Raw genomic sequence first — 26834 nt, forward strand, 5'->3', positions numbered from 1 at the left:
GCTGGGGGCGCTAGAGGGAGTGTTATGGGGTCAGCAAAAGTTCTGCTGTTCTTCTCAAACTGGATCATTTCTCTAATGCTGATCAGTTCTGCTGCTCCTCATTCCTCCCGTAGGAATCCTCTTATAATTCATGCTGCAGTTCCGATGCAACCTCACCAATGAGTCACATCAGCTCAAGCTGGAATCAAGCCTGCAGTGCACAGTGACCACGTACTGTAAGGAGATAGCAATCATCAACACATGAGAGCCTCTGTCCTTATTCAGGGTGTCCATCTGTCTTTCAGCAAATCCTGACACATGATGACAAAACGTCACCTTCCATCTAATTATCTGTATAGTTCCCAAAAGGCACAGTGGTGACTGACTGGCAGAGACGTTTGGAATTTCACTTTCATCTTCAGGGAGCTCGAGCGCAGGTGAGCAACTGCAAACGCTGTGCTGATCAGAAGGACAACGTAATCCCACCGCAGCCTGTTGCTGCCATTCCTGCAGTGCCACAGCGTTCAAATTAGAAGCCACTAAAAGCCACTGAAAGGGAAAAGCCATCTCCATCATGTTTTTGATGTTTTGGTAAAATGTATTCTATAACAGAATTCTGCTTATTCTACATGAGCTGTTACAACCATTCAAATAAATGAATCATTCATTTTCTTTGGTGTTTCTGTCACACACAGATATGCATCGATGATGAGCATGAACATGTATGTTGATGTTGTCCAAAGTCTCTTAATCATGTGATAATAGTTTGCACTGGGGCCCGTCGTAACTTCCTTCCAGCCGCTGATGTCGACCCTGTGACAGTGCAGCAACTTGACACTGAGTGGCGGTCATGTGTAAAACCTTCCGTGGTAAATTGTGACTGAACTTTTTCTGTGCTTGGTTTCCTCCTGCTTGGCCCGAGCTGTGGTTTTACTCCACAACAGGCACGAATTAGGCCTCACCTCTCGCACACAATGGTGAACTGTGACACGATTACCTTGGTGGGTCAGATTTGATTAGATAAAGCTAGAATTTAGTCATCCTCCGGCTTCAGTTGTTTTGGGGCTTATGAAAAGCTGCCATTGTTGAAATGATTATGAAAAAAAAAACTCAAAAGGTGTATTCACAGCTTCTCCCCAGGCTGTTAAGACTCGGCGGGTTTGTTTACTTAAGGAACTCTCCATCTGAATACTGCCTCAGGTGATTATTATGCATGCACTTAGAGCAACCTCCCTCATTGGGACACACCCTTTTCTTCAGAATTGATATGCCATGAAGGCACCTTGTCCAAAAAAAGCCAAACCCTTGCTGTTGAGACCAGGAGTCAAACAAGGTGCCTCGGTTGGAGCGGACAGAAGCGATCCAGCTCTGAGTGCTGGGCAGGAGACACAAACCACCATCAGCACATCCTCACCTGAGGGCAAACGAACTGCTGGACCTTGACGTTAGTCCACACTTTTACTGCAGCAGGGGAACGGTTGAGGGGAAGAGCCTCAGCATTGGAAAACCTGCTGAATCCACTTTGTCAAACACTGACAAGGTAAGAGTCCAACTCACCATAAGTTTCCAAACACTCCTACTACTGCTACTACACTAACACTGCCACCGGAAAGCACTCAGGTTCTTTACTTGGGTAAAAGTAGTGCTACTTTGAGGAAGAGTAAGATGCTTTTTCTGTTTGTTTGATCAAAGCGTGGAGCTTTTCACCTGCAGAACTTACAGTGGATCACTTGAAGTAGTGAATGAGTGTGGTGTTTGTCTTTGAGTTTTATGGTAATTTTATTGCATCCTTGTGTGCTAGCAGTTTGCATCTTGTGCTGTTTTGTATAGATTTTAATTCTAGGGGTATTGTCCATGCTGGCTAACTGTCACGTTGTCTTGACTTGCTGAAATAAGATATTTTGTAGCTTAGAATGAAAACACAATGCTTGAGAAATGAACTTTTTGCTGTGACTGTCCACCTCTGTCTTTTGCAAATACTCCCGCTACTACGTGTGCTACTGTTGGTGCTACTGCTAGGACTGTAAAATGATCTCTGCTCCCGTATTTCCTTCACAGTTATTATGACTATAGCTGACTACACAGCCAGCAATGCTACTACAACTAACAGCTCCAGTGCCAGTTGCCCTCAAACTGCTCCAACTGATTATTATCATGGTAATGAGTTAGCTTTCTTTCTAATTATATCTAAAATAGACTTTTATTCCAATTGGTTGTTTTTTTCCCAGTTATTTTCTAACAAAGCACATATAATTGGATAAATGGCAGGTTTGTAGTGCCACTTTGTAAGAGCACAGTAACAAAAATGGCTGAGCTGCTTTAATAATCCATGTTTTGCATAAACAGTGTGCACAGCTACGATACGGTGACAGCACCTGTCTTTTATCATTTTCCTTTTTACCTGTAAAAAAACAGACATTTTTGCAGACGCAGAACGGCTCATGAAGGTGTGTTTTGTCCAAAGAACAGTGGAATACAGGAAGCGATGAATCACCACAGCTTTTCACATCAAAGAAATGCCCCTCATATCAGTTTTGGCGGCTGTAGCGAGGCGTGAAACGTGTCGCCTGCACCGAGGAGAAGCCTACAGAATAACAGACTGGCTTCCACGAGCGTGCCGCTTTCATTTAGGCAGCAGAGAACACACACAGAAAGGATAATCCAGAAGAGCCAGTTTTTACTGCCACTAAACATTTAACCGGCTGACACCTGGAGGCGAGGAAATCGTCGTAGAGACATGGACAACGTGTCCTGACACCTTGTTCTCATAGCCAGAGGAACGCTTTCTTCTAGAACTGCTCCTTTATTTTGACATTTGTTAAACAATTAATCATAACTCTGAAGATGATCCACCTTTGTGGAAAATAAATTTGATGGCAATAGGCCATAAATAACAGCTACTGATGTCTTTCTTGCCTCCTCTCATAAATCATTTTATCAGCGGCCACTCACTGACGGCTCTGTTCTGTCACAGCTCTTGAGAGCCGCCTTGTTTCTTATCGCGCCACCTCGCACCATGTGCCATTGTTTTGGAAGTGTTTTAGAATGAGGGCCCATTTGTGCTCCACGCTCATTGTTTGCTGAAAAGGTAGCCGGTGAATGATATTCAGCATCATGTGTTCAGAGTCTGATAGAGTGCGGAACTGGTTTTAGTAAAGACTGGGGATTTTTCATCACATTCGCTCACTTCTGCACATGCACTTCTACTTTAATCATGTTGAGCTGAAACAGGTGTATAATTTTGTCAAATGAAAAAAACTGGCCTGAAGCACCACTCCCAGCCTGGTGAGCTGTTCTCTTACTCATACCCTGATGAATACACTGCAGCTACTTATCCTTTATCCACATATTATATGAGTCCCACCCTGTATGCTGTATCCTATCAAGCTTTCTCTTGCAATTACCTTGTAATCCATCTCGATGACCTGCTGCACTTGACATTTTTAAAAGGCACCGGCCGTTACAGTGTGACAGTAGCCAAACACCTCTTTCACCGTGATCACGTGCATTTTGGAAGTACAGTAAAACTGACAAGCACATTCAGTTTTATTTATATTTGGAGTCTCAATCCAGGCTTTGATCCTCCTTTCTTTATTTGTATTTTCTATCTAAAAGGTGGAGCTGATTGCTTTCTGCTATTGTTGTTGCAAATTAAGGAAGATAAGGTCGGAATTTAACACAGGCTGACCCTGTTTGAGCTGAATATTTCCAATCATACAGATTTGTGAGAGAATTCTTCGAGTTTCTGATAAAAATTGAAATTTCAGTTAAATTAAAGCACGTTGAAAGGCAAACAGTGGCCTCAGTGGAGTTAACTTGTCATGAAGGCTCCAGCTGGCAAAGCTGGAATGACGGATTCCTTATTTCAAAGTAAGTCCCAGCAGAGTAAATAGCACACAACAAATGTCAAGTTTACTTTTGGATTGCTGCTGTTTAAATATTGGGCATTTGGGTATGGTTTCAGCAGAGCATCAATGCAAGTCTGTCTCACAAGGCGATGCCGCTGTTCAAAATGTCACACAGGGTGTGAATCTGTCACCGATGACAACGTTTTATGGACAGTGTGCTTTCTTCTTCCAGCGTTAAACAAACCTGAGCATGGGGAGTCCAGGCTGCACTGCTCCCTCGCCCCTGCACATCAGTCACCCCCACCACAGCGACACCAGGACGGCCTGGCTGGACGAGGCGGAGGACATCAAACCCACAGCCCACAGCTTGTTGGGGCTGCCCGAGTTCAGCTGGCCAGGGGTCTACCTCCCCTGCTGCGACAGGCTGGCTATAGAGGAGAACCCCTGGGTGCTGAGGATGACGGAGGCCCCAGCTCCCGCAGCCGCTCTTCCCTCCAGGACTCCGGAGCCGAGCCAGGCCAAGCCCAGCCTAGCCCAGGATCCCCCCTCCGGGGTGGAGGGTCAGGTGGAGGAGCGCTGTCTGGAGCAGGTCCAGACCATGGTGGTGGGAGAGGTGTTGAAGGACGTCGACACGGCTTGCAAGCTGCTCAACATTGCATCAGGTAGGACAGGACACAAGTGGTTAAAGTCGTGCTGTTATTGGACAGACATTAGAATAAAACAAACCCACTAGTGTAGGCAGAAGCTGCAGCATCATAAACCTTCAGAAGCCGTCATCTGTTTGTTTGCTCTCACATCAACATCCACACTGATAGCTGGTGAACATCTGAGGCCCTGCCCAGCCTGTGCAAACGTTTCTGTTGACAGAAGATTGACATCTCTTCTTACGAATATTTATCCAGAGCCTTAAAATCATACGCTGGTAGAACGATGATTTGTTTTCATTACAGCCTGTTTCCTGCCTAATGCAGAAAGTAGGAGACACATATAGCAGCTCTTGATACATGCTGCTTTAGAGTCATCATTTAAAAGAGCTTGAGAGTGTAAGTGGTGTTAACATTGTGCATTGGGCTTTGCAAGAGAGACTTTCCGTTTTTTTTATAAGGTCAGAATAAAAGCAGAAGAGACTCTACCTGCCTGCCATATACAGACAAATTTCAAACTTCGTATATAGGCTATGCAATACAGGCTTTCTGTTAAAAAAAAAAATGGATTGTCAAAGCCTAAAATGAGTAGAGGAATTTAGAAACGGTGTCGACAGGCTGAATCAACCCTGTGTGATGAGTACAATCAGTCATGTGGTCTTTTAAACATAACTTTCAGCAGCACTTCTAGGCTCTGTTTTTGTGTTCTGGTTGGGTTAATACGTCTGTGCAGGTCACAAAAGTCACATCTCCTTCAATCACATTAACCTTGCTCGTCTTATTAAATTCATTACCACCAAACTTTCTTCTTTTTTTTGGAACGTCTTTACTAGCTGCAGCAGTCATTTTGAAATGATTTCCTGGTAAATCTGGACTTCTTTCAAGCTCCGTTGTCCCGTTTGTAAAATTTTAGTCCCAAAATCAAGATGAGATAATCCAAAAGACTTCATCCCAAGCCAGTGAAGAAATTAAATGACTGTGTTCACAGAACGAGCAGCACTCCTCATGACGAGTAAACTGACCTTTATGAGTAAAGCTGGTGCAGTGCCCGGTATGCACCCACAATATGACAATGTGGGATGTGGTAAACTGACTTAGAGAGATAGTGGGCGGCAATATGCATCATTATCAATTATCATCAACAATGTAAAATTCAGTGCAAAATAACGGCTTCATCAAAACAAATGTCCATTAGTGACCTACTGAACTGTCAAGGTCTGCATGTTTGCATATTTTTAGCTTCAGACAATCAAAGCTGAACATGTGGGGAGCTGCCTGGAGGAAAATACCTCATCTCTCTGTGGTTTCCTCTTTAGACCCTTTGGACTGGAGCTGTGTCCACGTCCAGAAGTGGCTGCTCTGGACCGAGCACCTGTACAGGCTGCCACAGGTCAGCACCATGTTCCAGGAGCTGACCGGCAGAGATCTGTGCTCCATGACAGAAGCGGACTTCAGACAACGCTCCTCGCAGTTTGGGGACATGCTGTATGCTCACCTGGACATCTGGAGATCTGGTGAGGACAACAGGAACACTGGGAAATGAGCCTGCATCAACTCTGCTGTTTGCAAATTAGGAAAGGCTGATAGTAAAGCAAATGCTGCATGACCGAGAGCAAATTCAAGCCTTTTCTGTGCGGTGAACTGCTACATGACTTCTTTTCTGTCTGTTTCCTCAGCTGCAGCAATGAAAGAGCGCTGCCCACCAGAAGACAGCAAATCTGGTAAGTTTGTACATGTAACTAGATTTCTTTACAATTAAAATTGTTAGTATGGCTGCAATGAATTCAGTGATAAAACAAGGTGAAGTGAAAAAAAAACATCTGGTTTCTGAAAATCTCTCCTACATCAGCAGCTGATGAAGACTCCTGGTCGGATGTGATGTGCAACTACCCCAGCCAGCCCATCCACCTGTGGCAGTTCCTCCGAGAGCTGCTCCTCAAGCCTCATAACTACAGCCGCTGCATCCGCTGGCTTAACAAAGAAAAAGGTGAGGCGAGAGAGAGACACTGACACTTTATACAGACACTTTATATACTGTAGCTTTTCCATGGAGTTAGGCCTTTCTCATTGAACACATGTAAAGATGTCACAACAGGAGAAGGTGGAGCTAATAAAATGAAAGAAGGCTGAATTCCATGTAAAATGTTAAACCATTAGCAGTTAGCTGAAGGATAAGGGCTTATTTTATGGTTTCTTTTTTCTACTTTTTTGCCTCTTTATCTTAACTTGGTCACACCTTTACTTTAAGTCCCCCTCTTCAGCATTTATAAGCAGTATACTAACGTTTTAACACAGGTTTATAACACACTGTAATATAGTTGTACGCAGCTATCCAGACATTTGCATGGGTTTAGTAATGAACATATTTCTCGTATTTGCTAACATGCTAAACAAACACGACAAGCATTATATCTGCATAGTAGATCAGCGTTCGCACTGTCGTTGTGATGAATTGTCATGTTAGCATTCAGCTCAAAGTACTGCTGGGCCTATACAGTGGCAAGCCACTGTTCCCACAGCCCGTTATTGTGAAACCCCTCACACCTGTAGTCCAAAAAAAGTCCCAACAGGCTGTACTCCCGAAAATAAATGCCCATTGTTCCAAAAATACACTCTGCCTGCAGCTGTTAGCTCCGTGATTTCCAGCCATTTTCATGGTGCTGAATTGGTGGGGGTTTTGCCCTAATAATAAAAATAGGCTCTTTCTGGCCTTTCACCAAACTGCATACCCTAACCCTAACCTGACACTAAGATATTAAGGGCGAAAACCTCCAGGGAGGGTGCGTAGTCTTGCAACAACAGGTCTTTGGAGCAGTGGGCTTTTGTTTTTCGGATAACAGGCTGTTGGACAAATGGGCTTTTGGTCCATTGTGCCATTTTTTGGGCCGTCGGAACAACGGGCAGTCCCCAATTACAAAGCCTCACACTGCTCGTGTGGCTGTAGACTCCCTTGCTTTTCCTTAGAATTGCAACTGATGCAATTTTCTTCCTTTCCGTCTCAAGGTATTTTCAAAATAGAAGACTCAGCTCACGTGGCCAGGCTATGGGGCATCAGGAAGAACCGCCCGGCTATGAACTATGACAAACTGAGTCGCTCTATACGCCAGTACTACAAGAAAGGCATCATTCGAAAGCCTGATGTATCGCGCAGACTGGTCTACCAGTTCGTCAACCCTGTATGATGAAGAGGATCGGCCGATCTGAAGACAGCGAGCTGAGGAGGAACCAAAGATATGCTGGACATACAGTAGAAGTACCACAAACCCTAAAGCTCGTTCGTTCATTGTACTTGTATTTCAATTGTAAAGACTGCCTACTGAACTATGCACTCCTGCCTATCATAATATCCTTCTACTTTATTAGTCTGAAAACTGAATTTTGAAATGTGTCTATTTGTTGTTTTTAGCACTCTTTAACCTATTTGAAATGTATTTTTTGGTGTTTCTCAAAAGAAAACATATTTTCAACTTCTAACTTCTAACAGAAATAAGAAATATGCTTATTTGTGTTCTCTGCAAGAGTTACATGTAGCCAGCAGCTGGCTAGCTTAGCTTAGCATGAAGACTGGAAACAGCGAGTCTCGCTCTGTCCCAAAAAAACATCTGTGAGTGCCTCTAAAGCTCACCTGTTTCCAGTCTTTGTGCTAAGCTACGCTAACCAGCTACATACTTAGCAGACACGTCTCATCTAACTCCTGGCCAGAAAACAAATAAGCATCATTTCTCAGAATGTTACACTACTCCTTGAAATTCTCTTTTTTAACAACAGCTCTTGTTATTTCCATTCAAGCGTCGAGAATATGCGGAGGTTGCAGAGCAATGCCAAAGCAAGTGAATATTTTATTAAATCTGCCTGGATGGATTGTCATTTCTGTCTTTGCGTTCATGTTCAGAATCTACAATAAAGCAATAATTCACCTATTGTTGCCTCCTTTAAAGCAGAAACACGGGATGCTGTAATAAATCACCTCTTCGGGCCATACAAAAACCACACGGACACTAACTGCTTTTTTTTTTCAACAAACTTGTTTCCCTTTCAAACCAATATCGCAATATTGACACCATCACAACAAATTTGAGTCGGGTTTTTCATCACTATCGTCATTATTATCTGTGATCATAATCATCTTTATGCATATTTAAATGAACTTCTTGTTACATCAAGATGAACAGGCACTACACCAGTTAGGAGATAAAAGTACATCACTAACTATGAACATACATCTTCTAGACCGCTAATATAGGGTTTCCACAACGTGAGCTGCTGTCCCCTGTGTGCATAAGGAAGAGATCATCAACATAAAAAAGCATTTACATGTACACCTTTTTACTGCCTCGACGTGGTTAGGTCTCATTTTCAACTCAACACAGATGTACAGTTACAATAGAATATAATCTTTAAATTACATCATCATATACAAATCTGACAGCGTGGGATAACGTCACGCTTTTATGATACACTGACAATTCCATTGCAATGAAATTCATACGATATGGTACCTATTACTTAATATGTTTTCCGTTGCTGTTATTTTAATGAAACACATTTACATGTATAACACTACATTTTGTCTTAATAGTCAATCACTTGCATTTTTTTTTAACTTTTTTTTGTTCTGTTACATTTACACAACTCATACACACTGGATGAAGACGTTTTCCCCCAAAATATTAACCTGGTAATGTGGATTATGTGTTTGGACTTGCGTGTATTGTGTGTGTGTCGTGTGTTTAACGCGTGTGTGTTTGTATGTGTGAGTGTGTGTGCGTGTGCATATGCGCATCGAGAACGTGGGACAGTTTGATGACAGGAGTCCTTTTTGCTATGCTGGACAGCTTACTCTAAGACACAACTTGTGAGCTGGTGATGTGTTTCTCCTCATGTGTGAGACCCAAACCTGTCAAATCCTGTTCCAGACACAGAGCTAAACACATCTGACTGCTGTTGGTCCGGTGAAATTGAACAACTTCAGGACAGCTAAGTTAGAACAAGCATCTCTCCCGTCTAATCAGAGATTTAGGTGCGGCTTGTAGCGAGATAACTCACTAATCAGCGTCTGTTAATGCATTCCTGCTATAATTAAATTTTTTATTTATTAATTCTATGGAGCAAGTTAAAGATTTAAAAATAACCGTGTCATGCACTGTGTAAGAATCGCCTTACGTGCAGTGCAGCACTGGTGACGAATGTATTCCCTGTGTCGTTGTGAGTGCTTTGCAGACAAATGAAGTTTGGGTGGACTGGGAGGCAGCTACAAGTTGATCTTCGCTGAAGCTGTGTCACATGTGATATGTGAAGTTATTGCATGGAGAGAAAACATGTAGTTGATGGTATTGGGTCATTCTTTGGCTCAGCAGGGGAACGGGCCACAAAACTAGTGCTTTTTGCTAGGTAGGGCTTTAAATGACGGCGGAGAACCATGTTTAGACAACATGCCCTCTTTCAAGCCCAAACACCAGTACATTCATGTCCTGTTGGAGAGGCTTCGATCTTCAGACATCTGATCTGAGCACAGTAACGCAGTGACATGCCTCCATTGGCCCCTCGCTCTGAAAGAAAAGTGCCCGGCACAGGCATTGTTCAAGACCCTCCACTTACACTGCAGTGGCAAACCCAAGGAGATGACTTGGTCCGACTTCGCTCTGAGGAAATGTATCACTCGTGTTTCTCGTTAGCAGTTAGTGGATTAAAATGACACCTGGATTACTGAACCAAGAATGAAAGCCTCTGTGGAAACTGTATATCCTTTCCACTGATTGCATGGAGATGTGATGCTAAGAAAAAAAAAATCATGTTAAAAACAAAACAAGCGAACATAAAATCCGTTCATGAACAAGCGTCCTTTCATGAAAACAGAAGCGTGTGATGCTAAAAAGTGACTTTTGCATTTTGTAGTTGAAGTGTTGCATCAAGTCGTAGCCTGAACGAGGCTGCGGGATTCAGGGAATGCAAGTTGTTGCATAGCACATGCTGCTATGCAGGTTCAGAAACAGTTAAAAACACATAGCACTGCACACACTGGAAAGAGGTTGGACCAAATCACAAAGAAATACAAAAAAAAAAACAAAAAAAACAAAATAGAGGATACTGTCTGTGGTACTTTAAACACTACACAGCATTCCCAATGTCAGAATGAAGACTGACCGCACACAGCATCAGAAATGCTACACAAAAATGGCATCACACTGTATATACACAATGCAGGTTAAAGAAGCTCGTCTTTGTCGAATGGGTTTAACTGATTATATTATCTTCCCATTTTCACAAGAGAACCGACTGCAGGATGCTGCAAGTTTAAATAAGCTGCATTATACATTAAATACAGCTACACAGAGAAGCAATGTGTTCCTGCACTGTTGTGATGTTATACTTGAGTGTGTATATACTGGAATAACTGCTGCTCCTGTTTTTAAATGTGTAAGTCCACCCACCCCAAATGCTGGATAAAATATAATATACTGATATTGTCTTTTAGGTTACTAAGTTTTTATTTAGGCAAGACTGCTTGGCGCATCTGTTGGGCAAGGGATGTGTTGCTCGTAAGTCTCTGGCTATGTGCGGTGCAATTGGACGGGACAGTTCAAGCTGCCTCCAATGGCGTGTCCTTGTCCATTAACGTGACTAGATTGGCTCGACATAATTAGCCGGGTACAGTCCCTCTCGGCCGTTGTCCATGCGACCTCTACACCACCCCTGCTCGTCTTCATCCTCAGTCTTGGTCAGTTCATCACCTGTGAAGGAGACACCACTCCTTAAGCAGCAGGCAGTGTTTCAAAGAGTGAAATCTAAATACTGGCTCACATTTCTGCTGATTAATGCTCTCAAGATCTTATTGATGCAATGTTTTCATAGGAGTTTTGAAGCAAGTATTTTGGAAATACTGACATCATGAGTCCAAGTATACCCAGTTTCCAATAAAATTAACCAGACAACAAAAATATTTTGGGCATTTTTCATATTTGATCGTCTCAGTTATCCAGTCAAGAAACTGTTTGACACATTGACACTGTAGAGGAAATATCAAAATTCCTGCCTGCAGGCGGTTAGCTTAGCTTAGCTTAGCATGAAGACTGGAAACACAGGAATCAGCTACCTAGCAGCAGCCCCTAAAGCTCCAGGTTCCAAGAAACAGTTCAGTATGTGACTCCTGGTGAGATCACAGGCTGTTTTTAGTTTTTTGCACACAAATAAGATATAACAAATTAATTATTGAGCTTTAGCTTTGAGAGTAGGCAGATTTTGCTACCTTTCGACGGAGCCAGGTGAGCTGTGTCCCCTAGTTTCTAGTCTTTGTTGTAAACTAAGCTAACCGGTTGCTATCTGTAGCTCCATATTTAGCATACAGACAGGAGAGGAGGTTCATCTTCTCATTTAACTTGGCACAAAGCTGAGTAAAAGTATTTTTCAAACACAGGAACTTGGAGCACACCTGCACATCACTACAGCAAGGTGAGGTGTTAAACCACTGGAGGTCAATAAAAAGTAGATTTTCAGGGGGTGTAAGTTACTCTTTAATTGTAGAATATACCGGAAACAGCCTTTAAAATATCCACCCAGTCTTAGTCTAGATAAAACACAGAGGACATGACCTCAGTGTCTTCTGGAAGCTGCTGTGTTTGTACAGCATTGCACATTTCAGGTTTTTTTTACAGATTAAATCAATTTCAATTACTTGAACTTGAATGGGCTGTACCGACCTAGTTTCACCCTACAGTGAAAGTAAAGTAAATAAAAGGTACCCTGTATAGCTTTTTACCACAAGTAGCTCTATGGAACAATGTTTTCGCGAGTGGGTCCATGTTTTGTTTGTTCACATGAAGACACAAGAGGACACACTTGCACAAATATGCATGTGTGACGCCGTCCACTTCCTGCCAATAGCTTCACACTATTCCACCGATGTACAGGTGGCGACAATGCGCCAAGAAACACAGCAGCAGAAGACTCATGGCAAGCTAACACGTACGCAAACGATGCGGGTTTCCATGCAGATGTTTTCTGAGGAAACATGTGGTGAGTTGTTTGTTTACAAGAAATCGCAACTTTCTTTTCAGAAAGAAAACAAACAGACAAATAGAATTTGAATGCAGGTATTAGAACTCTGTAAAGATGAATTCAGTCGCTGCCAGATGTCTTAAAGATTATTTAAAAACACCTCATCTCAATCTGCGGGTTAAAAATAGGATCTGGATGTGTGACTCGAGATGAAGATGCACAGCTGTGGCTTCTTCAATAGGTATTTTGTCACGTAAAGCTTGTCTTTAAATTGTTAGTCACATCGTGGTGTGGGGCTTTAAAGCACTTTTTCCTCACCATTTCCCAAACAGCTCTTCTTAATTGGTGCCAAGCGCCTGCAATTTGTTTTCCATGTGGCCATTAATGACTAATCACTGCTATCTTCCGTCGAGGAAGGGAGCTTCAGAACAGGAATCAGGACAGAGTTGGTGATTTTTGACCACCTGTGTGATGTGTGATGCTGTCCCCAGGTGTTTTATATACACAACACGGTGGCAGAGAAAATCATGTATCCTGTGTCATCCGGTTGCTGATAATTACCTGCTTTGAAGGACAGCTCATCCTGTTCCTGGCCTTCGTAGTCATAGAGAGCGCGGACACGGACCCCTTTCCCAGTGCTGGAATCATCTTCGAATGAATTCCCGTTCCCACCGTTTTCGTTGCCAGAGTACGCAGCGGGCTGTTCGTCGTCGGACCACTCGGTCGAGTAAGCTTGGTTTTTATCATAGCTGCTCACGCTGGAGGATGGAGACAATGCGGGGTGGGAATTGATGTTAAATGCTTCCCCAAAGCGAAATGCTAAAAGCAATTTGAAGGAAAAAGTCTGTCTAATTGTCAGGAAATCCCACGAAAAGGTCTGACGATGAACTCATCCGACTAACGAGCATTGTCTGTGAAGCTCATTCCTCTGTGTCATACATCTAAATATATTAAGAACACATCAGCAGGCCCCAAGGTTGCACTGTTTCTTCATTATGATGAACATGGGCACTGTAGTTGATTTTGAATTGATCCCTGCTAGACCGTCCAGCCGCTGGAAGCATCTGCAGCTGAAAATAGTCCCCAGCAGATGTGCTTTTTACTCCCATTTAAGTAACATTTACTTAAGATTATGGAGCCCATCTTTTAAATTTAGCCTTTAAAAGAATAAAAGTATATTTGTGACCTCTTTTTAAAGATCAAAGAACCAATGGGCTACGAGCCACACACAGGGCAGGAAAGTGTGGATGAACCAAGAGACACACTAACACATTGTTGGTTTTGGTCTTTTCATGAGATTAGTTGACAAAAACACAAATATCAGCACAATATCAAGAAAATATCTGAAATAAAGTTTGTACAGTTGAATGAAGATATTTGTCAGAGTGTGCTTCAGCGTGACTGATCTGATTGTCAACAACAGATCGCCTGAACTAACCTGCTACGATCACCAGGTGGAGCCACATGGTCAGTGCTTGGAGTGGGTGGGGCTCCGTCAGGTTTCTTCTTCTTTGGAGGAGCGCTGGCCTGGTCTGGGTTGTATTCCTGTAGAAACGCATGAAAGCAGAATGAAGGAAAACAAGCAGCAAATGAAGAGGTTTTGTTGTTTTCATGCGCGAGACTTTAATGCTGCACCTCAAATGCGGGCCAGTTCATATGCATCCCCGGGCCGTGGTTGTTGCTGAACCACTTCAGGTCCTCTTGTGTGTTTGCAGCCAGGATCGTGCGCTCCAGCTCTCTGTATATTGTGGCGTAGCTGCGGAGAGGAAAATGGAACAAATAGTGACAATGAAAGTGCCAGAAGAGGCCTGGGGGTGCTGCCAATTTGGCCACAGAACCCACAGTGTAGTTCAAAATCTGGGTTGAGCGGGATCCAGCGTTGGGTCATGACAAGACTCGAGTGTCTCCCTGAGTTTTCTGCTGACGCTGAAGCCCTCAACAGCTGAAGTATTTGGCCTGAATAATGCTGATAATCCTTTATGAGGATGTTACTGTTTGTGTTGCTACAGTTTCCCCAAATCTCTGCAGTGTGTAATAGATGAAAAAGGGCACATTTGCCTTGTAGTTTTATTACTTAAATCCAACAAAATCAGTGACTTGGTTTGACTTATTAATGCAGTAAGATGAACTACAGCACACTGAAAAATTAACTAATTTGATTTTTGTAACTAGACTTTGCAAAGATGAGAGTATGTTCCTTGTTAAAGGCGACGACAGGCTGTAACGTCTAGCGGAGCGAATGCCTCCCTGCAGTTACATTCAATGATCCAGGAGGAATATTTGAGCACATTAAAGCCAACACAAGCTCTCGGAAGCACGCTGAACTACAGAGGAAAAACAGACTGATGTAAGTGTATTTCAGAAGAGACACTGAACCTCAACTTCACTTGCACTGTGGTCATCATAATCACACCGAGGCTAGAAAATGAGCACATAGTGTAATAACGTTAATTACTTTCTGGCTTTCAGGATAATGAAATTAGCTCATGTAACTAAACAAGACAGTTTCTGGTAATTTGCACTTTTAGTTTCGGTGGGCATTTTTTTGTGAGTTGTAGAAAATAATATTAATTCCCAGGCAGCGTCTAATTGGAGGAATCTGGCAATAATTTCGAAGAAAACTCACATTCAAATGATAAAACGCGCTAAAAAATATTCAGGCTCATATGAGTTTAATCTGCTTTTGTGTGGATAAAGTTTAAGGGCAGATAGTTATTTGAAGGTCGAGGAGGATTCAATGATAAATGAAATGAAAACTACATAAAATTATAACACTTGGGTGAGTCCTATTCCAGTACATGTTTTACACCCCAAAAAAGCAGCTGTTCAGGTAAACACAGATGAGGTCGTGGAGAGCACAGGAGACGTGTGAAACGGCTGAAATGAATCAAATCCAGCATGAATGATGAAAGCAGTCAGGATGAAGTACAGCGCAGTCCTCTAAGGGCTTGAATCGTCCGTGACAACCAAAGGCAGGTTTGCTCAAGGAGCCTGGAAACCACTTCGCCATGGGTCCCGGCTTTGTTGCTACGCGCAGGTTTAAAAAAACGGGCCAGAATATGAAGAGCATTCGCTCTGAACAAAATTCAGTTTGGCAGAAACGTCATTGACTGAATCGTTCATTAATTAGTGCCGTGAGTCTGAGCGCTAATGAGAAATGCACGCCTGGTTGAGAGGAGTGCTGAGATGAATCAATCTGAAGTGAATGTGACTCAAGAAATCAGAGTAATCTCTTCTAAACTTGTTGGCAAAGTGCTAATTTCTCACTGTAAGTAAAGGTAAAGTGTGTGTCATCCGTTCACTGAAAATACATCAGAATGAGAAGCTGTGAGCTACGCTGCAGGGATAAGATTTAATGCTGCAGCAAGAAACCTGCAGGTGCTGAAACAGAAGCATATACAATGGACCGAAATGGGATTAATGCATGTATAAAATCACACGAGGACTGTCTAAGGTCTGTTTTACCTCTCACACAGCCAGAGAAAACACAGTCAGTGATGCTAAACCAGCGGCTCCATGAAGCCGAAATAAAACCGGCCTGGCTAACCTTTGGTTCTCGGTGAGGTTAAGATGGCGTTTGATGTCCAGCAAGGCCTCCTTGAGGAAGGTCAGCCTCTTAACTTCGTGCTGCTGGCACTGGTCAAACACCTGCTCCATGCTCTCCATGTACTGCGGGGTGCACTTATTCAGCTCCTCCAGAGACTTCTCGTACTTTTCTTTAGCCTGAGACGGAAAACAGGAAACACTGATGACTGAAACTGGCCGGAAAGAACCAGCTTGGTTTCACTATTAGTTCTAGTTTTTCAGCTGGTTATTCTTATTTATGAGTTGATGATCCGTTGCTAAATTGTATATCGCCAAACAAAGCTTAAACAGCACTTTAATTTGCACTAAACTCGTCTTTGAATGGTTTTAAGGTATGTTGTGACTCTGTGACAAAGATTTAAAACTAAATATCTGTTCCTACAACTGAAAATATCACCTTTAAAATACAAAAACCCACTTTTATCCTGAACACTGCACACACTTATCACAATGTAACATCTTCAACTGTTCATTTGAATAAGAATATGTCAAAAGCCTGATCTATTAGCCTGATCAATAGCCATTTAAAAGGCTGCCAGGAGAGCCTGGACCAGCAAGATAAGATAAGATGATCCTGTGTGTGTGTGTTTGCACAGAAACATCTGACATCCACTGACCAGTACGACAAAAAACAGCACAGAAAACCTGTTTGTGAAGATATGTTGGAGGAATCCTTCCTCTCACCTTCTGCGTGTCCTGTTTGCATTTGTCCACTTTCTCGTGGAGCTTCTTCTGCTGGTCTGGCGTGACAGAAGCCTCAGTCTTGCCGTTGGCCTCTCGGGTTGCAGCCAGCTTCTCCTCCTTGCAGGCCATGTGATACCCTTTCTTAGCTGCCTCCATCTGTATGTCCAAACGCAGGCACTGTCAGTATCTCAACTACATGATCCGATTTGACCAAAGGAACATTTTCATCTCAAATTAGGAATGGCCTTGTCCAGGAGGGATGCTCTTAGTTTAATGTGATCAGTATCTACAACCACATAAATATTATGTCCTGGATGAGAGCCATATTTTGATTTTTAGGGCAAAAAAATAAAGTGAGTACAAATATACAATACTGTTCCTGCTCCAGCTCAGCAGAATCCATTTTTGATTTTAAACATGCACAAGGAAGGAGTTTGTGTTTTCAATGCCGAGTTAAAACACACAGTTAGACCTGTGTCCTCTCGTACCATGCAGAGCCGGTCGCCCCAAAGCAACGGACCAAAACGACCCTTCAAAAGGGCCAAATAAAGGGAAAATTCAATCTTGAACAAAGTGCTGTAACAGCAGTTCAAGGCAGTGAAGTCAGAATCTAAAGTGCCAGAAATCAAGACTGTGTTTGCTGATAATTAATTAGAGACTGACTCTGCTTCTTCATAGCCTACCTGTCTGCTGTGAAGACATTTGTTAAGATTCACACACTGAACTTAATACGTGCAATAACTGATCATCTTGTCCACTTGGGGGCAGCAGAAACAAGTTTTTTTGATTTCAACACTGACATATGATCATCTTTTAAACTGATAAGGCGAACCTGTTAGCAAACAGTTGCTTACTTACACATCCAGCTGCGTTATCATTCATTTGGAGTCATGTTTCTGCTCACCTGTAAGGCCGATACTCACTCTCCTTTAGCTCTAGCTTTGGTCTCTACCATCTCCTGAGGAAGTTAGTTGGCTTTTCAGCTCCTAAATGCTCTGCTATGTTCACCAGCTAGTCTATAACAGTTTCTGTCTGCTGTTTGGTGCTAGGCAGGTAGTCTACAGTGTGTTTTTGTAGTTTTTTTGTTGAAAACAGCCTGAACTGTGCTACGACAGCTGTGAGAGTGAACCACAGCAAAGTTTCAGGTCGGACAGCGAAACAATGAGCTGAAATTCACTATCAAGCTCTGTAAAGAGGAGCTGCGGCTCACTAATGTCCTCCATTCATGAAGTGAGTACAACTTGTTCTACTACACCGAGGATGAAGATGCTCACCTCCTTGAGCTTTTTGGCCCACGGTTTCTGAGCCTTCTTGAAGCCCTCCTCTGCCTCCTTGGCCTCTTTGAAGCCTCCGATCATTTGCTTGTGATAAGCCTCCTTCTGCCAGTTCTTCACCTTCTCCACGTCATCGTTCACCAGGCCGTTCTTCACCTCTTGGTGCAGCTCACTCACCTTCTCTGCCTCGGTCATCACGGCCAGCCAGGCTCTCTCCACAGAGCCGTACTGTGGGCCTGGGGATAAACATTTGAGCGCGATAACACACAGCCAAACATGACCACAACATCAAACTCTGTAAACGGAGCTTTGGCAAATTGAAAAAAAGTGTGTCGGGCTATTTATTTTTTGACCCAATCCCACATGCTGACCTTTCTCAATGAGCTGCCTCCATCTCTTGGACCATGCAGTTAGCTGATCACCGTAGGCTTTTTCTATCTTGGCACGTTCCTGCAGGCAGCCCATAAGGTCATTGCAGAGCCGGTGGCCATCATCAAATCTCTTGACAGCACGTTTGTAGTTCCCCACCTGCGAATTGCAAGACAAACAGGCTGAAGGAACAGGAAATCTGTCTTTACATAGAACACAGCAAGAAAAAAAACACTAAACGCTCATCTAAATCATAATATACATCAAGCTCTGAGATGTGTAACTTAAAATGAGGATGCTCCCCTTATGAAAGCCTGTAGAAATGTGAGCTTTTTGAATGTGGTGTCAGTATGTGTGGTATGATCGTGCATAAACCAACACAGTTTGAAACCCCCCAAAAAAACAAGCTAATGGGCAACTGTGTCATAATTGATTTTAGCTATCTGTAAGAGTTTATAATTTCCATAATGAACACTATGTTACCACTATAATTTGTTTATTGTTTTAAAAAATGACAGTAAAATATGTTTTTGAAAGGCGAAGTTCATGGAAATATTAGGCTGCCTTAACGAGTTTTAGCTTCAAAGGTTAATGGGCTGCAAACAGAACAAAATGACAAACAACGAGCGCCTTGGCGGCCGAATGGTTAGTGTGCATGACACACGGCTGCATGGCCTCCGCAACATCACCGGTTTGATTCCAGCCGGCGACCTTCAATGCATATCACACCCGTCTCTGGTTTCCTGTGTGCCTACGCTGGCTAATAATGAAGGCGGATAAATGCTGAAAAATCTGTCACCATTTGCACATTTTAAAGAGAACTCTATGATATAATTCTACCTTATTCTTCACCAATCATTTTTCAGCTGAATGCTAACTGTAGTTAGCAGCTAGGTTTTTCTGCATGGAAACCATCTTGAGCATTATGAGAGTATGAAGTCAGTTCCTGAAGCAGGATATAACGTCTTTTCCAGAGATCGTGGTGTTTGTATCTGTGTCATTTTGACACAGCAACAAAAATCTGACTAAAAAGAATCGAAGTCTGGGAGCAGGGATTTTTTTCTTCTTTTTTTTACATTTGAAATCTCAGTAGAATAATCAAATGTGTATTTTGCTCTAAAGTTATGAAGAGTTCCTCACATAATAATAATAAACTTATTTGAATAGCAACTTTCAAACAGGAATTGCAGCTCAAAGCGCTTTACAACTAAGAAATCACATGCACCGAGAGGGTGCTTCACACAGAAAAGACAGACTTTAATCAAGTTTCCTCAAAATCTGTTGCTTTGCAGAATCCCAAAGCAGTAAGACAAATGTCAGCTCTTACTGCATGCAGGCAACACATAAACATTAGCTTTACGTGCATGTCTTTCATTCGTTTTCTCAATAAAATAATTTTTTGCTATCCTACCCCCTCAAACATACCAGTATTCAGAGATATTTCTTGCCAAAATTATGTTGCTGCCTTTTTCTTCTAGATCTCACCACCTTAAGCGAGACCGCCTTAAAAAAAAGCAGTGGCAGCCCGTGTGGCTCCGCCTCTTCGGTGCCTGCAGGGGGCGTGAGCTCATGGTGCATGATGAAGGAAGGATAGTGGGGGTTGGGGGGGGGGGGGGTTGCTCGTGCCTGTGCATGTGTAGTTATGCAATGACATGGGCTTGTGTTTGTGTGTGTATGTGAGCGTATCTGCGTGTGTGTGTGACTGCTTTAATCCTCTTGAGTGGTGTAATGCAGGCAGACAGATTCTCAGGGGTAGACGACGAGGTAGAGACAGGAATACACAGAAACCAGGGACTGCGTGTGTAAATACATGCAATCATACAGTATACATCACCACACAGAGCCTATCTGCTGTGCTCGCTGGCTGCAGAGCTGCACTGTGATTGGTCCTGACGTGGGCATGCATGTGCGGTTACTGTTTGAGATGAGAGAGCTGCAGGGAGGCAGTGAGACAGGTGTGTGGTGGTATGAGTTTTGGCCTGTGTGACAGCTTGCTAAGTCACACCAACAACAACATGCAGGTGGACTGCCTCCACATATGAAAACACGTTTGCACGTTTGATTATTTTGAGCTTTTATTAAGTTTAATTGTGCTTCTCATCCCAGCTCCATCAAATATTAACATTTCGGATGACAAAACCTTAGAGTTAAATGTTTTACTAGTGTTTATGAACCATGAGCTGCACAGAGCTGTGTTGCTAGCGTACAGATGCTATAGGCAGGTGCATGTGGTGAAAGGCCGCCTCAGAGCAGCTGATGACTGAGGCTCTTTGTCTGTGTCTCCGTGGCAAAGAGCGGCGACACAAAGAAGTCTCTGTACTGAGGGAATTCATTAACGCTAATTTGGTGCACACACAATTGGTGCACACACACACACACGCACACGCACACACTGCATCTCTGCACAAGTGAGGATGGATAGAACTTCTGTGGCGTTTGTGTTTGCTGTGATGCGTCCTGTGATGACACAATTTTCCAGCAAATATGATTTACGTTACAATTAGTGACAAAGGAGCTCTCTTAAATAAGAAGCAGCTGTGTTGAAGAAGCAGGTTCACATTTGTTACATCTTTAAGTAAGAAGGAAGAGTATTTATAATGAACACATTTATCTCACAAGTAAATAATGGAGGCCCATTTATTCCAACAAACGAACTTTTGCTTTCTTTTCATTTGCTTTTGTGAGCATGTACGTGTACCTTTTTAAAGTATTAAGTTTTTCATAGCCTCTCTTCTTGTCTGCCAGGATAAAAGATACACAAACAGAAAAACATAACTGAGCCCAAGTCGAACTAAGTCCACAAATTTATTTGACTTTGTAGCTCACACCTTTTACGTCCACCGAGTATATTTATTTTCATGATTTCCTTCCTGGCAGGAATGTACTTCATTAAACAGAACACGAGGAGAAAAGTTAAGGCGGTTATTTAAAAACAGTGTATGTGCACGTTCACAAAATAAATGAGAATAACGCAAATGTCTGTTCAGATGATTAATCATTCCATTTCTTTTCTTGGTTACGACACAGCTCAAGGTGTCAAGATAAAACCTAAATGTAGTTATAGCTTCTGTACTTTAACTAAATTTGACTATATTTTTAGCACCATGACCAAAAATACAGATGCTGCAACTTTCCAGTCGCATCAAATATTTTTAGCTGCGATTCTGCTTAATGAGGAGGAGGAATCTCTAATCAGGACACCTTTAAGAAGCTTTTCATTTAGCAAACACACTTATTCACTGTCTTGCTGAGAGCAGGCTGAAAAGATTGATTCCACTCTCGTATCTGTCCCTAGCGTAGCTTAGCATAAAGTTTAAAAACAAGGCAGATTTAAGGCAGTCTACTCATCTAACTCCCAGCATCAAATTGAGTTAGTTTAAAGTGTGAAGTCATGCTTAATTAGATCTTTCTGCATTTTTAATGTCTGAAATATGGATAACAACATCAGGACCCTCTGCCTTGACTCTCAATGGGTATCAAACAGCATCGTTATAAATTCTGACACTTTTTCTTCTAAAATTTCAGTGGCATAAATCTAATTTTCATGGTTTCAGTGGTGAATCTGTCGGGTCTCAGAAGCCAGATCAATACAAGGAAAAGGGGGGTGTAAGGGCTTGGGGGGTGCAGGTTGAAAACTCATTAGAACAGACATGACGGTGCGTCTGTACCTCCCAGAAGCTGTCCATGGTGTCGTCAGCACCTGCACTTTCATCGTAGGAGCCAGACATTTTCCTGGATGTGGCAAAGCACTCTAATGACTAAACCTGTCCTCTGCAGCAGAGCTGGGTTCCTCATGCACTGAAAGAGACAAAGAGAACGACAACAACGTGAGACAGTAACACCAAATCACACCAATGCACGGGTGGACATCACAAGCAGAACATGGCTAAGCTAGCCTCTGCGGAACACGCTGGAAAAGCGTTGTAGTAGTTTTTCCCCGGCAACTGGAGGAAACCTTTCAGCGCGAGGGCTTCTATCTGAGCCGTTTGTAATAATGAGATAAAAATAGTCTGCTTCGCCATGCATACAGCGCCGTGCCCTGAGGAGTGAGAAGGGGCATCTTATATTGGCGTGTCCTAGAAAAGACACCAGAGAGAGTGGAGCATCAGTGCCAACACACAGCTCTGACCCTGAATTCTTCCACTGCGAAAATACTCATTCTTCTGACACGTTACGTCTGGGAGGTGGTTCATCAACACACACACAAACACATGCACACACAAGCACACATATGCTACACTGTATAGTAGCCAGGAATGCGTCTGGCATTATTATCATTATTGTTTCTGTATTAGCATTAGCACTATATATTTGCTGTTGTTTCCCTTTTTCACTCCACTCACTTTCGGGTATTTTGCGTGTGTACATACATGTTTTGTGTGTCAGCCTTGTCTGTCTTTACATGTTGTATCACTGATTATTTTTGTCTTATCTGTGAAATCTTTATGTATTGTTTTGCACCAATAAATAAACATCTTGAATAAGAATAGAGGCTTGAAAACCAATTTCCTGTTAAATCGTCCATTAAATTAGCTCTCTGATTTAAACCAACCCTAAAATAGAATGGAAGCAAACAAACTGAACCAAGATCACGCTCCTATTTTTAAACCTATAGACGTTAATGATGTGCTTTAATCACCCATTACTTTGTGAAGCCTACAGTATACAGTTCCTGCTGGATTTCCTCCGGAGTTTACGGTGATTTATATTTATTTGTTTGACGTCCGGTCGATATCTCACCACCGCCGTTAAAACAGAAGAGACTGCGAGGCACTATATTGGTATTGAACTCTGTTTGAAGCCTAATCCATTTTGCTCACATGACTAATGGCTTTGCCTTGACAGAGAGCTCTTCATTGAACTGCAACAACCAATATGACAATACAGCACACTATATGTGCCTAATAATAATGAGCCTCTGTTGACACAGCCCCTGGTCTGACATGCTTTCTTGGTCTCAACAATTAAATGCAGTTGATTATGGTTCTTATCTAATTGTGCATGTGGTCCAACAGTGCAAAATGCAACGCTATGATAGCTTTTAATTAAAATGAATGAAAGAGTTTTGCAAAAATGTTATTAAGAGCACAGTGTGGTAATTGATTCTTAGCATGCACAGTCCAAATGCAGTGTTAGTTAAGCGTGCTGGATAGAGGTGAAGCAGATGATGGATGACTCGTGGCCATTTCAGATTATAAGATGAGTCTGCACACTCCAGCCTGCTGCATCACAAGGAATAATCTGTTCGAATATTACCAGCGCCCTCTGTGCTTCATCCTCCAACTTCCCTCTGCAGTCAAGTGCAAACTAATTCCTGCAACATCCTTCATCCCTGGAATGAGTCATGAAAAATGACTTTCTGCATTAGGCTCAATTTGAACCGGCCTGACCTCACTTTCCTTACACACAACATAACAACACAACTGTCCTTGTGAGAAAAATAAAGAGTCCTGAAACTACAAGGTCAGCTCATGATGGGAAAGTATTTTTAGTAGCAGCTCCTGCAACACACACAGACAAACACACACACAGGGGGTCCACTCATCAAAATGTTATCAGGGGAACATTTGTGCCCCATGTTACTGGTTCTGGTTTCAGCTGCAGAACAGGCAATCTATCCCTGCTCAGTCAGTGTTGCCTTGGTTACTGTCAGCACCCATCACACCAGCCTGTGGGGGCCCTTAACAGTCCCGGCTTTCAGACACCGGCTATTTCAAGAGTGGACAACACAAAACACCAAAGAACTATGATTCCATGATTTAGCAATTTTAGCGTCAGCGTCTGCATCAGAGGCAGCTTGAGCCTCGCACTTGCACTGGGATCAGCAGCAAAGTATTTTTCTGGCAATTCATCTTTTTGTCTGAGGAAAGGGCTCCACGGCTCAGAGAAGAAAGGAATAAAAGCAATGTTTTCTGTGCACTCTATTCCTCTATCACACCTCCAGGGTTTGCTACAATTGGAAACTATTTCTATTTATAGGAGAAATACATTTGACTGAACATCGAGGAATACTGGAGGTTTTGCTAACAGTGTCCTAAACCAGACCTATACATCTCTATTATTACCTAGAAAGTACAGCAAAGACAAAGTATATAAAGTCAAAGTGTACATGAATACATTTTAACATGCTTCTACAAAGAAACCTTTTAAATCCCTTCTGTATGCTTCCATCAGTTTGTTGACCATCATCATAGCTTCATCTTTTAAGTCTTATTAGTTCTTGGTTTTAGATGTAGCCCATCTAGAAGGTGCTCGATTTATGACCCAGCGCCATCCTGCACTCCCTGCAGGACCTTCTGCAGAGAGTGTCACTCCGACACACCCTCAGTAACCCTCTTCTTGAGAACGGGGACACAGCCCCTTTCTGCTAATCCACACAGCACCGAGGGGGCATGTTCGCCACCCTCACAACCTGTTCAAACTCAGCAATCCATACATAGCATCAATGAAAACAATTCATTGAAGAGACATTCAGTTACAGCTCTGACCTCAGCTAAGGAAGTGCACTCAACCCCGACACCCCAAACCCAATCTATTGAAATTATGAGTTATGCAAAGGAAAAGTTGGACATTTTCCTCAGAATTAGATCAGGAGATAGATACGACTCTGCAGCCAGCAGGTGATTAGCTTAGCTTAGCGCAAAGACTGGAAGCATGGGGAAACAGCTAGCCTGGCTCTGTTTAAAGGTAGCAAAATCTGCCAAACAACACCTGTTAAACTCAGTAATTAACATCTTATATTTTGTTGAATATGCATACAAATGACAAGTTGTCGTTTTCCAGTCTTTATGCAAAGTTAAGCTAACTGGCTGCTGGCTGTGACTTATAACTAATATTTGCAGATTCATATGCAGCTTGACCTAAGGCATTCATTTAGGAATTTGCATTTTGTTGCATAAACAAACTTATTATTAGAATTATTACCTGCATCCCAATCCGAAATGAAAGAATTCTGCTGAATGTGCACAGAAGTATTAGATGGGTAACTTCCCCTATAGTGCAGTATTTCAGCGATTATGGAGCCAGAACAGAGGATCTCAAATACACATGAACTGGTAGGTGTGGTCATCTTGAAAAAATACTGGAGAGCTATTGGATTCATCATCTTAAATGTTCCTATCCTACACTTTACAGTCCTGTTTGATTCCCTTCCAGTAAATCTGCAGACATGGTAACTTCAAGAGAATAACCTGTCCTCGCCACACCCAAAAAACCTGTTTCAATAACCTGATTTTTAACCATCTTTCTCAAAGCTTTTGTAGGCTACTGCAATAAAGTAGGAATTAAGAATTTTTCTTTGTGTCGGATGTTAAAGTATCTTGGATTAAAAATGTTCTGTCTTTTGGAAGTTACAATGATCCCTGGTAAGATACCACAATATTTATACCAACTATTGGTTGATTGGTTTTATGAACGCCGAGAAATCTGAAAAAAGAAGAAGAAAACTCACTAACTAACACATTATATTTTGTTCAATCTGTACAAAAATGACATAGTGGTTTTCTGCTAAATTAGGCTAAATGGCTACTTACTGTAGCTTCAGATTTTCCTTATGTGGTCTTGATCTTAAAAATTTGTGGAAAATTCCTCAATTGAGCTCACAATCAAGGATGATTTTTTTTTGGCCGCTGGATGTAATGAACATGTGTTTTTTTTCTCCACAGTGATATGTGATGGTGTAGGTAGATAAAGCAAACTGGTTTGTTCCTTTTTTTAGGGACTTGTGTGTTTTCTGTATGCATTTACTAAAAAAACCCCATACTTGCTGCTTTAGTACAAGTGCTTCCACTTAGTCTCCTCAGTAAATACAGACATGATCAGAAAAAGCAATGAAGTTTAAGACACCATAAATTCATATTTTATAGATAAAAAATGTGTTTTGATTCACTTTTTTGGAGAAAAAAAGGCACATGATGTAAACACTCCACTATGTGATGCAAGAAGGCACAGCTAAGCAGCCTTACAGTAGCATGGTCTTAACCTCAGCAGCATACAAACACCATTGGTCCAGCCACCTGCGCATCAGTCGACTCCTCCAATTAGCTTCTGTGTCCGTGACTTCAACACCTAGTGACATCAAATCCAGTTAAGCTGCGGAACGATGCCAGAATGCCAGCTCATAACAAAACCAAACGTGTCCCGGACTTAAACCAACACAACACTTGTGATGCTTCGAAAGCATTAACACAATAATTCCCAAAAAGTCTTCTTAAATGGACAATCTCAAACTAGGTTGCAGTCAAATAACTGTGCAGCAGGGACAGCTGTATGGAATGTTAATGAAGGTGAGAAGCTCTCATAATTTCAAGAATACAAAAACAGACATGGTTCTGACATCATATTGGCACACAGGACACTGTGGACATAAAAGCCATCAGCCTTAGCTCGCAGTTTTGGCCCACTTTGACACATTGTCATGTGTCCCTTGAGATGAACAAAGGTGGAGGGTGGGAGTG

General features: G+C 42.3%; 2 protein-coding genes across 4 annotated transcripts in view; one reads left to right on the forward strand and one right to left on the reverse strand.

The window, feature by feature from the left end:
- The first annotated feature begins 1320 nt into the window (after window positions 1-1320).
- On the forward strand, window positions 1321-8366 carry LOC121613167 (SAM pointed domain-containing Ets transcription factor-like). 2 transcript variants are annotated; one of them, XM_041946459.1, is made up of 6 exons: window positions 1321-1519; window positions 4060-4489; window positions 5788-5985; window positions 6148-6192; window positions 6321-6458; window positions 7475-8366. In XM_041946459.1, exons 2-6 carry the CDS (start codon window positions 4078-4080, stop codon window positions 7651-7653), a joined length of 972 nt encoding a protein of 323 aa, XP_041802393.1. In that variant the 5' UTR covers window positions 1321-1519; window positions 4060-4077; the 3' UTR covers window positions 7654-8366. The 2 variants fall into 2 exon arrangements, with proteins under 2 accessions (XP_041802393.1, XP_041802394.1); XM_041946460.1 differs by having other exon boundaries at window positions 6324-6458.
- A 143-nt stretch (window positions 8367-8509) lies between these two features.
- The window catches only part of LOC121612556 (protein kinase C and casein kinase substrate in neurons protein 1-like), a 34991-nt gene continuing 16666 nt past the window's right edge, over window positions 8510-26834 (reverse strand). For both annotated transcript variants that reach the window (XM_041945514.1, XM_041945513.1), the window contains exons 2-10: window positions 22047-22176; window positions 18381-18537; window positions 18010-18245; window positions 16736-16891; window positions 16014-16189; window positions 14102-14222; window positions 13905-14011; window positions 13028-13224; window positions 8510-11202 (exon numbers count right to left, since the gene is read on the reverse strand). In XM_041945514.1, coding sequence (XP_041801448.1) covers window positions 11093-11202; window positions 13028-13224; window positions 13905-14011; window positions 14102-14222; window positions 16014-16189; window positions 16736-16891; window positions 18010-18245; window positions 18381-18537; window positions 22047-22106 — 1320 coding nt within the window. In that variant the 5' untranslated portion in view covers window positions 22107-22176 and the 3' untranslated portion in view covers window positions 8510-11092. The remainder of the gene's footprint in view (window positions 11203-13027; window positions 13225-13904; window positions 14012-14101; window positions 14223-16013; window positions 16190-16735; window positions 16892-18009; window positions 18246-18380; window positions 18538-22046; window positions 22177-26834) is intronic.

The sequence above is a fragment of the Chelmon rostratus genome, chromosome 10 (assembly GCF_017976325.1).
Source record: "Chelmon rostratus isolate fCheRos1 chromosome 10, fCheRos1.pri, whole genome shotgun sequence".
Lineage (NCBI taxonomy): Eukaryota > Metazoa > Chordata > Actinopteri > Chaetodontiformes > Chaetodontidae > Chelmon > Chelmon rostratus.